A 14,605-nucleotide genomic window follows, 5' to 3' on the forward strand; every position below is an offset into this window, starting at 1 on the left:
GGTAATGCCCAATGATGTTGATTCAGGGATTTTATCTGATTGCCATCTGGAGTCGGGAAGGATTTTTTTTCCCTTTTGGGGCTAATTGGACCATGCCTTGTAAGGGTTTTTCGCCCTCCTCTGGATCAGCAGGGATATGTGAGGGAGCAGGCTGGTGTTGTGCCTTCCTCTGGATCAGCAGGGATATGTGAGGGTGCAGGCTGGTGTTGTGCCTTCCTCTGGATCAGCAGGGATATGTGAGGGAGCAGGCTGGTGTTGTACTTTCCTCTGGATCAGCAGGGATATGTGAGGGAGCAGGCTAGTGTTGTGCCTTCCTCTGGATCAGCAGGGATATGTGAGGGTGCAGGCTGGTGTTGTACCTTCCTCTGGATCAGCAGGGATATGTGAGGGAGCAGGCTGGTGTTGTACCTTCCTCTGGATCAGCAGGGATATGTGAGGGAGCAGGCTGGTGTTGTGCCTTCCTCTGGATCAGCAGGGATATGTGAGGGAGCAGGCTGGTGTTGTGCCTTCCTCTGGATCAGCAGGGATATGTGAGGGAGCAGGCTGGTGTTGTGCCTTCCTCTGGATCAGCAGGAATATGTGAGGGAGCAGGCTGGTGTTGTGCCTTCCTCTGGATCAGCAGGGATATGTGAGGGAGCAGGCTGGTGTTGTGCCTTCCTCTGGATCAGCAGGAATATGTGAGGGAGCAGGCTGGTGTTGTGCCTTCCTCTGGATCAGCAGGGATATGTGAGGGTGCAGGCTGGTGTTGTGCCTTCCTCTGGATCAGCAGGGAAATGTGAGGGAGCAGGCTGGTGTTGTGCCTTCCTCTGGATCAACAGGGATATGTGAGGGAGCAGGCTGGTGTTGTGCCTTCCTCTGGATCAGCAGGGATATGTGAGGGTGCAGGCTGGTGTTGTGCCTTCCTCTGGATCAGCAGGGATATGTGAGGGTGCAGGCTGGTGTTGTGCCTTCCTCTGGATCAGCAGGGATATGTGAGGGAGCAGGCTGGTGTTGTACCTTCCTCTGGATCAGCAGGGATATGTGAGGGAGCAGGCTGGTGTTGTACCTTCCTCTGGATCAGCAGGGATATGTGAGGGTGCAGGCTGGTGTTGTGCCTTCCTCTGTATCAGCAGGGATATGTGAGGGAGCAAGCTGGTGTTGTGCCTTCCTCTGGCTCAGCAGGGATATGTGAGGGTGCAGGCTGGTGTTGTGCCTTCCTCTGGATCAGCAGGGATATGTGAGGGAGCAGGCTGGTGTTGTGCCTTCCTCTGGATCAGCAGGATATGTGAGGGAGCAGGCTGGTGTTGTACCTTCCTCTGGATCAGCAGGGATATGTGAAGGAGCAGGCTGGTGTTGTACCTTCCTCTGGATCAGCAGGGATATGTGAGGGAGCAGGCTGGTGTTGTGCCTTCCTCTGGATCAGCAGGGATATGGGAGGGAGCAGGCTGGGTTGTGCCTTCCTCTGGATCAGCAGGGATATGTGAGGGTGCAGGCTGGTGTTGTGCCTTCCTCTGGATCAGCAGGGATATGTGAGGGAGCAGGCTGGTGCTGTACCTTCCTCTGGATCAGCAGGGATATGTGAGGGTGCTGGCTGGTGTTGTGCCTTCCTCTGGATCAGCAGGGGTATGTGAGGGAGCAGGCTGGTGTTGTACCTTCCTCTGGATCAGCAGGGATATGTGAGGGTGCAGGCTGATGTTGTGGCTTCCTCTGGATCAGCAGGGATATGTGAGGGTGCAGGCTGGTGTTGTACCTTCCTCTGGATCAGCAGGGATATGTGAGGGAGCAGGCTGGTGTTGTACCTTCCTCTGGATCAGCAGGGATATGTGAGGGTGCAGGCTGGTGTTGTACCTTCCTCTGGATCAGCAGGGATATGTGAGGGAGTAGGCTGGTGTTGTGCCTTCCTCTGGATCAGCAGGGATATGTGAGGGAGCAGGCTGGTGTTGTATCCTCCTCTGGATCAGCAGGGATATGTGAGGGTGCAGGCTGGAGTTGTGCCTTCCTCTGGATCAGCAGGGATATGTGAGGGAGTAGGCTGGTGTTGTGCCTTCCTCTGGATCAGCAGGGATATGTGAGGGTGCAGGCTGGTGTTGTGCCTTCCTCTGGATCAGCAGGGATATGTGAGGAGGAGCAGGCTGGTGTTGTGCCTTCCTCTGGATCAGCAGGGATATGTGAGGGATCAGGCTGGTGTTGTGCCTTCCTCTGGATCAGCAGGGATATGTGAGGGAGCAGGCTGGTGTTGTGCCTTCCTCTGGATCAGCAGGGATATGTGAGGGAGCAGGCTGGTGTTGTACCTTCCTGTGGATCAGCAGGGATATGTGAGGGTGCAGGCTGGTGTTGTACCTTCCTCTGGATCAGCAGGGATATGTGAGGGGGCAGGCTGGTGCTGTGCCTTCCTCTGGATCAGCAGGGATATGTCAGGGTGCAGGCTGGTGTTGTGCCTTCCTCTGGATCAGCAGGGATATGTGAGGGAGCAGGCTGGTGTTGTACCTTCCTCTGGATCAGCAGGGATATGTGAGGGTGCAGGCTGGTGTTGTGCCTTCCTCTGGATCAGCAGGGATATGTGAGGGTGCAGGCTGGTGTTGTACCTTCCTCTGGATCAGCAGGGATATGTGAGGGAGCAGGCTGGTGTTGTGCCTTCCTCTGGATCAGCTGGGATATGTGAGGGAGCAGGCTGGTGTTGTACCTTCCTCTGGATCAGCAGGGATATGTGAGGGTGCAGGCTGGTGTTGTGCCTTCCTCTGGATCAGCAGGGATATGTGAGGAAGCAGGCTGGTGTTGTACCTTCCTCTGGATCAGCAGGGATATGTGAGGGAGCAGGCTGGTGTTGTACCTTCCTCTGGATCAGCAGGGATATGCGAGGGTGCAGGCTGGTGTTATGCCTTCCTCTGGATCAGCAGGGATATGTGAGGGTGCAGGCTGGTGTTGTATCCTCCTCTGGATCAGCAGGGATATGTGAGGGTGCAGGCTGGTGTTGTACCTTCCTGTGGATCAGCAGGGATATGTGAGGGTGCAGGCTGGTGTTGTGCCTTCCTCTGGATCAGCAGGAATATGTGAGGGTGCAGGCTGGTGTTGTGCCTTCCTCTGGATCAGCAGGGATATGTGAGGGTGCAGGCTAGTGTTGTGCCTTCCTCTGGATCAGCAGGGATATGTGAGGGAGCAGGCTGGTATTGTGCCTTCCTCTGGATCAGCAGGGATATGTGAGGGTGCAGGCTGGTGTTGTGCCTTCCTCTGGATCAGCAGGGATATGTGAGGGAGCAGGCTGGTGTTGTACTTTGTTCTCTGGTTGAACTCGATGGACGTATGTCTTTTTTCAACCCAAATAGCTATGTAACTATGTAACTATGTATGCAATCCACACTTCCTGTTGGAATGGAATGGCATTCAGTATGCAATCTATACTTCCTGTATGAAATCTACAATTACTTTTGGAATAGAATGACTTCCTGTATGCAATCTACACTTCCTGTTTGAATGGAATGACTTCATGTATGCAATCTCCTCTTCCTGTTGGAAAAAAAAATCACTTCCTGTATGCAATCTCCACTTCCTGATGGATTGGAATGACTTCTTGTATGCAATTTCCTCTTCCTGTTGAAATAGAATGGCTTCCTCTATGCAATCTTCAATTCCTGCTGAATTGGAATGAGTTCCTGTATGCAACTTACACTTCCTGTTGGAAAATAATGACTTCCTCTATGTAATCTACGCTTCCTCTTGGAAAAGAATGACTTCCTGTATGCAATCTTCGCTTCCTATTGGAATACAATGACTTCTTGTATGCAATATACACTTCCTGTTGGGATAGAATGACTTCCTGTATGCAATCTATATTTCCTGCTGGAATGGAATAAATTCCTGTTTGCAATCTACAATTTCTGTTTGGAAAATAATTACTTCCTGTATTTAATCTACACTTCCTGTTGGAATGACTTCTTCTATGCAATCTATACCTCCTGTTGGAATGGAATGACTTCTTGGGCTTGATTCACAAAGCGGTGCTAACCTACTTAGCACGTCTAAAGTCTTTAGACGCGCTAACCAGGGTGCTAAGTAGGTTAGCACCGGATTTCTCAATCAAAGTTTTACGCGCGCAAAGTCCCATAGGCTTTAATGGGCACTTCGCGCGGAGCGCCCTGCGCTCTGTGCAGTACGCGCGTAAAGTTTTACGCGGGAAAAGCTTGTTTAGCCGTGCTAAGGGGGTTTTCACAGGCGTGCTAACAGCACCGCTTTGTGAATCAAGCCCACTGTATGCAATCTATACTTCACGTAGGAATGGAATGACTTCCTGCATGCATTTGTTACTTCCTGTTGGAATGGGATGACTTCCTGTTTGCAATCTACAATTTCTGTTTGGAAAATAATTACTTCCTGTATTTAATCTACACTTCCTGTTGGAATGACTTCTTTTATGCAATCTATACCTCTCGTTGGAATTGAATGACTTCCTGTATGCAATCTATACTTCCTGTTGGAATGGAATGACTTCCTGTATGCAATCTATACTTCCCGTTGGAATGGAATGACTTCCTGCATGCATTTGTTACTTCCTGTTGGAATGGAATGACTTCCTGCATGCATTTGTTACTTCCTGTTGGAATGGAATGACTTCCTGCATGCATTTGTTACTTCCCGTTGGAATGGAATGACTTCCTGCATGCATTTGTTACTTCCTGTTGGAATGGAATGACTTCCTGTATGCAATCTATACTTCCCGTTGGAATGGAATGACTTCCTGCATGCATTTGTTACTTCCTGTTGGAATGGGATGACTTCCTGTTTGCAATCTACAATTTCTGTTTGGAAAATAATTACTTCCTGTATTTAATCTACACTTCCTGTTGGAATGACTTCTTTTATGCAATCTATACCTCTCGTTGGAATTAAATGACTTCCTGTATGCAATCTATACTTCCCGTTGGAATGAAATGACTTCCTGTATGCAATCTATACTTCCCGTTGGAATGGAATGACTTCCTGTATGCAATCTATACTTCCCATTGGAATGGAATGACTTCCTGCATGCATTTGTTACTTCCCGTTGGAATGGAATGACTTCCTGCATGCATTTGTTACTTCCCGTTGGAATGGAATGACTTCCTGCATGCATTTGTTACTTCCTGTTGGAATGGAATGACTTCCTGCATGCATTTGTTATTTCCCGTTGGAATGGAATGACTTCCTGCATGCATTTGTTACTTCCTGTTGGAATGGAATGACTTCCTGCATGCATTTGTTACTTCCCGTTGGAATGGTATGACTTCCTGCATGCATTTGTTACTTCCTTTTGGAATGGAATGACTTCCTGCATGCATTTGTTACTTCCTGTTGGAATGGAATGACTTCCTGCATGCATTTGTTACTTCCTGTTGGAATGGAATGACTTCCTGCATGCATTTGTTACTTCCCATTGGAATGGTATGACTTCCTGCATGCATTTGTTACTTCCTGTTGGAATGGAATGACTTCCTGTATGCAATCTATACTTCCCATTGGAATGGAATGACTTCCTGCATGCATTTGTTACTTCCCGTTGGAATGGAATGACTTCCTGCATGCATTTGTTACTTCCTGTTGGAATGGAATGACTTCCTGCATGCATTTGTTACTTCCTGTTGGAATGGAATGACTTCCTGCATGCAATCTTCCGTAGTGGAAGACTTCCTCTAAGCCTTATAGTCATACCCCACCTCTCACAGTAAAAGGAAGTAGACGGGAGGCGAAGAGAACAGCAGCGCTGTTCCTAGCCAGCCAGGTGGCCATCACTCCGGATAGAGCCCGTGAGGACTCTGGGCCCTATATTTATGCTGTGATCTCTCAGTGGGAATTTTTAACTTAATAACATTGTATAATGTGGTGTTACGCTATGGGGGCTTGATTGTCCGTTGAGGTGATTTGGGTCACGAGAAGTACACAAGCCGGAGTACTCACAGGGATACCTGGATAAAGGTGGGGGCGGCCTAGATGTTGGCCCTATCTAGCAGAGGGAGAGAGTTCTAGAAAAGGGGCGAGTGCCTCTCCTTACTGGGCGAGGTGGGAATCCGTCAGGTCACAGACAGTGTGCATTACAGACACACTAACTCATGAACTTTTAGTGTGCCGCTATCTGAATGTTTTCCATGTAAATCTACACTTCCTGCTGGAATTTCCTACTTCCTGTTAGGCCCCGTTCACACTTGCGGTTGTCTGCCAAACGGACCGGATGACCTGACCGGACCGGATCCGGATCGGATCCGTACGGTTCTGATCCGGATCCGATCCGGATCCGGTCAGGTTGCATCAGGTGTTCATCAGGATGCGATCCGGATCCGTTTGGCAAAAGTTACGTAAAAAACAAAAAAAATGTTGGGGTCTGGGAGGTCAGCAGAAGGGGGACCTGTGGAATCAGGCCCTCCGCTGTTTAGCACTCACCTCCACCTCCAACATGCTGCCAACATCTCCAGCTCGTGCTGCTCCACTCCAAAATGCTTGCCCATGTGTCCCCGATCCAATATCGCCGCAACAATCCTCATAGGAAGTGGGGTAGAACATCCGGATTTTTAGCCAGTGTGTTGTGCGCTATCCGGTAACTGGTGCAGTCCGGCTCCGCCCCGGATACGGCTGCCGGAGGAGCCGGACCAAAAAATAGCGCATGTTGGAACGGACGCCGGAGTCCGGATCCGGTCCGGCTCCGGACGAAACGGACGCATGTGAACGGTGGCATAGACTTACATTGCTATGCCGTGCGTCCGTTTCGTCCGTTCCGCATGCGGTGCGGCTCCGGCACGGCGATTCCGGATAGCCACCGCTAATGTGAACCGGGCCTAAGCGATCTTCACTGGGGATGGTCAGTGAGACACAAATAATTCAAAGGTAGAGCGGACCTGAACTCAGAACCTCCTTTCTGCTCTAAAAGATAGGCAGCAGCATAACCACCCTTAGGCTCCTTTTTGGGCTCCATTGGGCTGCTGCTGTCATAGGCCTATACGCTTTGTTACCTATTACAATGTTTTTATAATCATTTGTATTGCACCCTAGCACTGTATGCACTTTATGCACCCTAGCACTGTATGCACTTTATGCACCCCAGCACTGTATGCACTTTATGCACCCTAGCACTGTATGCACTTTATGCACCCTAGCACTGTATGCACTTTATGCACCCTAGCACTGTATGCACTTTATGCACCCTAGCACTGTATGCACTTTATGCACCCCAGCACTGTATGCACTTTATGCACCCTAGCACTGTATGCACTTTATGCACCCTAGCACTGTATGCACTTTATGCACCCTAGCACTGTATGCACTTTATGCACCCTAGCACTGTATGCACTTTATGCACCCTAGCACTGTATGCACTTTATGCACCCCAGCACTGTGTGCACTTTATGCACCCCAGCACTGTATGCACTTTATGCACCCCAGCACTGTATGCACTTTATGCACCCTAGCACTGTATGCACTTTATGCACCCTAGCACTGTATGCACTTTATGCACCCTAGCACTGTATGCACTTTATGCACCCTAGCACTGTATGCACTTTATGCACCCTAGCACTGTATGCACTTTATGCACCCTAGCACTGTATGCACTTTATGCACCCTAGCACTGTATGCACTTTATGCACCCCAGCACTGTATGCACTTTATGCACCCCAGCACTGTGTGCACTTTATGCACCCCAGCACTGTGTGCACTTTATGCACCCCAGCACTGTGTGCACTTTATGCACCCCAGCACTGTATGCACTTTATGCACCCCAGCACTGTATGCACTTTATGCACCCCAGCACTGTATGCACTTTATGCACCCTAGCACTGTATACTCTTTATGCACCCTAGCACTGTATGCACTTTATGCACTGCACGGTTTCCCTTGAAAAAGCTTCCGTTAGGAAGTGAAACATGTCGGGTTTTTTGGTATATGGTGGGGGGTTTGTGTAAATAGTTATCATACTGACGTGAAGTTGTGGTAGAGGGAGATTATCTCTATACATACTGAACTACCATATCAATTTATGAATTGAATAACTATATGACAGTAATCTAGTAGGAATTTTAAGATTAAATTTCATTAAATGTTAAGTTTTATCCCTTTTTGGGGGAATTTTTGTGAACTATATAAATCCTTTTAATCAAATAAATAAAATCAACAGCCTTCCGGCTCCGATCGTTAGCTGGCTGGCGGCTGATTGCTGGGGACCGCTGCGTAGACTGATGGGAGTGAGCTCCTGGAAAATCTGGTTCCTCGCGAGATGATGCATATATGCGTTGCGCAGGAACGAGGGAGCCGCCGTCATTCTGCGTTAGGTAGTCGGCTGAAGGTTAATCTGCTCTGATGTCCAGCTCACAGTGGACAGAGTTCTGAGAGCTTCCAATCTCAGGCCTAAAGTGGGCAGATTCCTCAGAGTCCTGCTGGAACTTGAATAGAGGTCCTGCTTTGTCTAACATGAGATGCGGTCCTGCGTCCTACTGCTGTCCATGAAAGTAATCTCCCTTTTATTGTCTGCTCTCATTAGCTTGTGGGTGACAGGCAGAGGTGGGCTGTGCAACACCCGGCTTCCATTGTGTGCTGAGATTGCCCTTCATACCTGCCTAATTCTGGCCACAGCACTGAAGGTACTGATGTGGTCATGGCACAGGTTGTGGATTTCAGTGGCATGGAGACCAGGTCCCAGCTCTGCAAACACATTCATCTTCATAACACAAAGACACTGCAAACTGCCAGCAAGGAGAGGACCACTAACTCTCTTGTCTGATCCCCACCCATCACTCTGTTATGATTCTGTAACCTCAGGCTTCTTCTAACCTCACCTTCATATCCATAACAGGATCACAATCTATTCCCTCTGTGTGGCAGGAATCAAATAATAGGACATGAAACTCAAGCAAGCGGTATGGTTCTTTTACAAAGAGAGCAGCTAAGCCTAAGAAGGACCGACAGGGAAAACATGTCCCCCAAAGAGGTCCAGTCATTGCTGGCAGTCTGGTCATACACAAACACAGAAGACAGACAAGTTACAGCTCTCACATCACAGGACACAATAAATTGCACAATATCCGACCAAGGTGAGCGCTCACGTTATAGCGTTGGTGATGGGGGCATCACACTTCACTTTGGAATGTTGATAAAAATGCTGCATAGGTGGAAGAAGGAGAAGTGGAACCAGAGATGGGGAAGAGATCTTAGTCATATTTAGAAGATGGAAGTGGCCGATGACAAGTGATGGAGTCTCCCGTGAGAAATGTGTGATGCACCACAGGACCAGTCATGGTAGATGGAAAGAGGGAAGGCATTACTGGCGAAAGACAATGAAAACACTTTCCAAAACCTCATTTAAATGCTCTCGAATAGCTGGCATGGTCTGGAAAGAGAATTACTGCTAAAAAGGTGTGACGTGTGGACCTGCTTCATAACTGTCTGACCGCAAACATGTCCACAGGCTCTTCAGCCACCAAGCCATTCCATTGTGGGTCAATCATTCATGGTAATAGAACCAATTCAAAACACTTTGGCATGGAACGTCATCATGAGATCGGCCCACCGAGGCACAAAAATCTCCATACTGAAAGGTTTATTGTTACTGGGCCAAAACCATCAGGGATGGCCCATCTGTGAAAGGCACTAAAGTCGCATATTGGCCATATACGTGGCACCGAGCAGCTGAACTGAGCTGTTTTTTTGTGGTTTTATTTTCCATAGAGAGGCGCTCCTTTCACTTTAGAGCAGTTCCATTCTTTTTTCCCTTTTCTCCATAAAACAAACATACATTTTACCGCAACACTGTTTTTCTCAGTAGATCTGGGAAAAGTAAGTGCTTACAACTGGCACACAAGTCTCCAGGTCTGCAGCTGCTTGTGACACCTCTGAGACCCTCAGTGACATGAAGGGGACATAACTGGACATGTCAGGATGAATGGCCTCTCTATAGGTGGAATTTTTAGAATGTCTCTCATATATTCCATGAATTAGACATTCTAGAATTCTTCTAGTGAGGGGCTGACCTCTGTTCAGGAGTTTCTCATGAAGTGTCACAGATCAGTTAGCCATGGCATGGAGACATACTGTATCTGCCCTGCCTATAGGGATGGCAATGCTTGAATGTGATCAGTTTGATCAGCTGATAGATTTAAAAGGCTCTGATTTGCCAGTCCTGATCATGTGGTAAGCCAGGAAGTCACCGCAGCAGATCACAACCTTACAAATCTATCAGCTGATCATACTGATCACATGCTTCTCCATGAGTTCTCCTAAGCACTGCCTCCCTACCTGCCTATGGTTGATGCTATAGCCCTGATATGGCCTAATGTTAGTAACGGTCGATTAACCAACAAAAGTCTATGACGCAATGCCGACTGCGAAGCCAAAATCACCTCTTGCCCTTTAGCTATCTGCTTTACTACAAGATCCAGCCCAACGGAAAGTCTTCTGTGTGTCATGAAAATGGCTGGGGAAGAGGTCACCTCAGGAATGACACCACTGAGGGCCCATATCGGTTCCATATGTTGGCGGTACAGTAATAAATAAGATAGCGGCAAGGGGAGGGCTGACGTTACTCTTTGGAATGTAATTGGGTTGGGACTATCCTTTGGCAGATTTGGAATACAATATGGTTACATTGTCTTTCTTTGTGAGATCTGATTGTAACTCATACTGACCAGGAGCTGACGGTATGTGCTTCAGGCTTCATTTGGTATGTTGGGTACCATGAATATTATGGAACCCACCAAATGGTACGAATGGAACATGAGCCAATGAACAATGACTGAACCCCTTGTGAGTCTGGTTCCACTCCAGCTAATGGGTAGTAAAATCTGGAGAGAAAAGGCCTTCTGGTCATGCACTTGGGTCCTGGCATCGTGGGCAAACCGCCATGTCTTCTAGATAACGCTCCACCTGGATAGTGCTGGTGAAGATCTCAAACTTTGTCTGCAGAAGTTCTGTAGCCTCTTTGAGGACGACGTCGGCATCGCAGCTCTCATCTGAAAAGAAAAAATGTGAAGATAGACATTGATAACAGCGGATGACCTAAACCTCTTCTCATCATACTTACCAAAGCCTCACATGACCCAACTGACTATACTGCAAGTCCACCTATTTACATCGGACCCTGAGGCAGGCAGATTCACCAAAACGTATCTCAGGAATAACTCTTATTGCTTTCTTGCCTCAGCTAAAAAAAATATTTTCCACCACTTTCCAAGCAAAACAAATAACTGAAAATTAGTTGTTTCAGATTTACTTAATTTGATTTTCCTCGATTTATTCCTGTGGCAAACACCCACCAACCCCGTCTTACTAGGCCACAGTTGCCATACAGGTCTCATCCACTAGAGGGTTCTGGAGGCAAATCCACTGTGAGCAAAGTAAACGTTTAAGATTGGTTGGCGTGCCCATACATGGTACAATCGGTAAAATAAAGTTATTGATTTCACACTGGAAATCGGGAATTTTGCTGCCACCACTCTCTAGATTGGTGAGGTAGAAAGACCTCGGAGCTAGCTATTCCTAAAAGGAAGAAGACAATTATTTGCCACCTAGCTAACGGATCAGCAATATATAAAAGAACATGCGGTAGTGTGTCCCTTCTGGAGGACATAACATAGGAAGGAGGAGTCCTCACACAGACTTGCTGGAACACTGTGTAGTAGTTTATTGTCCCATCACACACACACACATGCAATTTGTATCTGACCAATCGGAATACACAGACAGTGTTCCAGCAAGTCTGTGTGTGGACTCCTCCTTCCTATGTTATGATCTGAGCAGCCTTGGAATCCTGCACCAGCACTCACACACCCTGGGGGGCGTTTTTCTCTGATGGACCCTTTTGGAGGACAGAGAGTTCTTGCACAGATCGCAATAATCCAGTAGCAAGGGCAAAACTGGAACAGTTATCATTTTATCATTATACACACAGATATACATGGGAGCTGGCAAATCAACATGTCTGGCAGCTGAACAGATTGGTTGGGTAGAATTAAAGGAGTTCTCTGGGGGGAGGGGGGCAGACACTTACCTGGGGCTTCTATCAGCTCCCTGTAGCTATAATGTCCCGCGTGCGGCATCGGAAGCTTACTGTGCAGGCGCAGTACAAGAGAACTTCGTACTGCGCCGAAAGCATCCGATGACGCGAACGGGAGCGCGCATTAATCGTCTTGTTAGACGAATAATTGCCCGGTGCCAGCGGTGGGGAATATAGATGGCCCGAATGGTTTGCCCGCGAACGGTTCCAGGCGAACTTTAGGTGGTTCGCGTTCGCCGGCGAAGGTGAACTTTTGCGGAAGTTCGGTTTGCCCCCATAATGCTCCATTACGGTCAACTTTGACCCTCTACATCACAGTCAGCAGGCACATTGTCACCAATCAGACTGCACTCACTCCTGGAGCCCCGCCCCCCCTTATAAAGGACAAGGTTCTCCTGTCATTTTACTCACTCGTCTGCTTACAGTAATTAGTTAAGGGACAGCTGCTGACAAACTCTGCTAGGGAGAGTTTAGTTAGGGTCTTGTAGGTTTGTTCCTAGCTGATGGTTATTCCTCCCTCCCTCCCTCCTCCCGGAGGGTCTCGTCTTCCAGGGTATTGTAGTATTTCAAAAGCCAGCTTACATGCCTTGGCTGGAAATTGAACCCAGGTCTTAGTGCTTGGTAGGTAGCTCACTTCACCACTTTACCACCACATACACTACATGCTGAAGCCAGCCTAGCATGATATATCCAAGAGAAAATTGCTTAAGGATTTGTAGTATGTCAAAAGCCAACTCACATTGGCCAGGAATAGAACCCAGGCCTACCGCTAGACTTACTTCCTCCCTCCAAAAGACACACATACATCCTCATAAAATCATTCAACAGCTACTGCATGCACAGTCTTTGTGGTACACAGTCTCTGTGGCACAATTGATTAGCGCGTTTGGCTGTTAACTGAAAGGTTGGTGGTTTAACCCCACCCAGACATGGCCTTGCCTTTTGTGTTCAACAGTTGTCCGAAGATAACCCCAGATAGCCACGTAGATTCATCTCTCTCTCTCTCTCTCTCTAGTAGGGATGGTGACCGCTTTCCGCGGAATTGTATTTTCCGCAATTTTGGGCGGAAATTGGTCATTCCATTCCGTTTGGTCAGAACAGAATTGCTTTTTCAATCCGGCGGAATTCCAAAATTGCCTGTGAAATTCTGCCGGTATCCATTGATGGTTTTAAGGTGAAAATTCACTTTAATGGCATCAAGTCCTAGGGAGAGAGAGAGAGAGAGAGCTCATTTTTCTCTTGGGTATATCACAATGGTACATGCTAGGCTGGCTTCAGCATGTAGCATTGTAGTGTGTTGTGTTGGTGGTATAATGGTTAGGATAGCAGCCTACCACGCGGTAGGCCTGGGTTCTATTCCTGGCCAATGTGAGTAAGCTTTTGACATACTACAAATCCTTAAGCAATTTTCTCTTGGATATATCATAATGGTACATGCTAGACTGGCTTCAGCATGTAGTGTTGGTGAGAGAGAGAGAGAGAGAGAGATGAAGGGCACTAGACCTGGGTTCAATTCCCAACCAAGGTATGTAAGCTGGCTTTTGAAATACTACAATTCCCTGGAGTGAGGAGCGGAGGAAGAGAGGAAGTACAATTCCTGAAGTTGTAAAGTAGTGTAGGCCTGCAATTGAACATTCAATGAGATGTTTGACCTTAAAACACTGCTTAGTATTACATTTAGATTTTTTGCTGGGACTTTTGATGTGTATTTCACTCAGCCATGTCTTCCTCCAGGTATTCGACCCCTTGAAACATTGTTTCTATCATTTTTCTAGTCAGCAGAAATTTTTCTGAATTTTCAAGTTTGCCTCCCCATTGAAGTCTATTGCGGTTCGCAAAAGTTCGTGTGAACCAAACCTTTCGCGGAAGGTTTGGTTCTGAAAATTGGAGGTTTGCGACATCTCTAGTGGGGAATGGCGGATTGGAGGAGGACAGCGCGGGACAGCTACAGGGGGCTGATAGAAGTCGCCCCCACCCCCGGGAGAACCCCTTTTAAGTAAAAGGTGAGAAATGAAGTAGAATGTCTAAAAGTTCAAAATACCGTGTTTGGATTCAAATAAGTGATAAAGTCTTTGTATTGAATAATGTAAAATGGGGATTTGTGGCCAGTGTCCTGCCGGCATATATATTGGTACGCGGGCGTCAACTAAAGAACAAAGGACCCTGGACCAAGTTTGATCTCTCCAGAGAGATTTTGGCAGGATTCCCGCTTTGCCAGTATCTCATTGCCCGTAGGTCGTACCAAGAAATGGACTGCATATTTGCCTTCAACAAGGCGTTACAAATTCACCCATATGAAATATGATTATGAAACAATAAAGTATGCTTGAGAACCTTTATTTCTCAGGGTGTGGATGTCCGATTTGCCTGGGAAATTCCCGGAAGGTGTGTCAGATTGGCCTTAACAACTTCTGAAAAATGTGTTCATTTAACTTGCTCCTAGTGGCTAGAAAAGCATCAAATATGAAAATGAAGGCTTTTTAAAGTTACAGTGCTGTGTGGAGGGAACCACATGTATGGTCCCTTCCTTTGGACTCTGGTAGGAAGTGTCGAGGCATGGGCAGGTGTGACTCTGCAGACATCCAGTGTGTGAAGGCTGCTTTTGATGTATAAAGTACTGCA

General features: G+C 47.6%; 1 protein-coding gene across 1 annotated transcript in view; it reads right to left on the bottom strand.

Annotated features, from left to right (window-relative positions):
- Nucleotides 1-10,794: 10,794 nt before the first annotated feature.
- The window catches only part of LOC137543658 (proton-coupled zinc antiporter SLC30A2-like), a 92,555-nt gene continuing 88,744 nt past the window's right edge, over nt 10,795-14,605 (bottom strand). The window contains exon 8 of the mRNA XM_068264784.1: nt 10,795-10,940. Coding sequence (XP_068120885.1) covers nt 10,795-10,940 — 146 coding nt within the window. The remainder of the gene's footprint in view (nt 10,941-14,605) is intronic.

Source organism: Hyperolius riggenbachi, unplaced genomic scaffold, assembly GCF_040937935.1.
Source record: "Hyperolius riggenbachi isolate aHypRig1 unplaced genomic scaffold, aHypRig1.pri scaffold_143, whole genome shotgun sequence".
NCBI classification, from domain to species: domain Eukaryota; kingdom Metazoa; phylum Chordata; class Amphibia; order Anura; family Hyperoliidae; genus Hyperolius; species Hyperolius riggenbachi.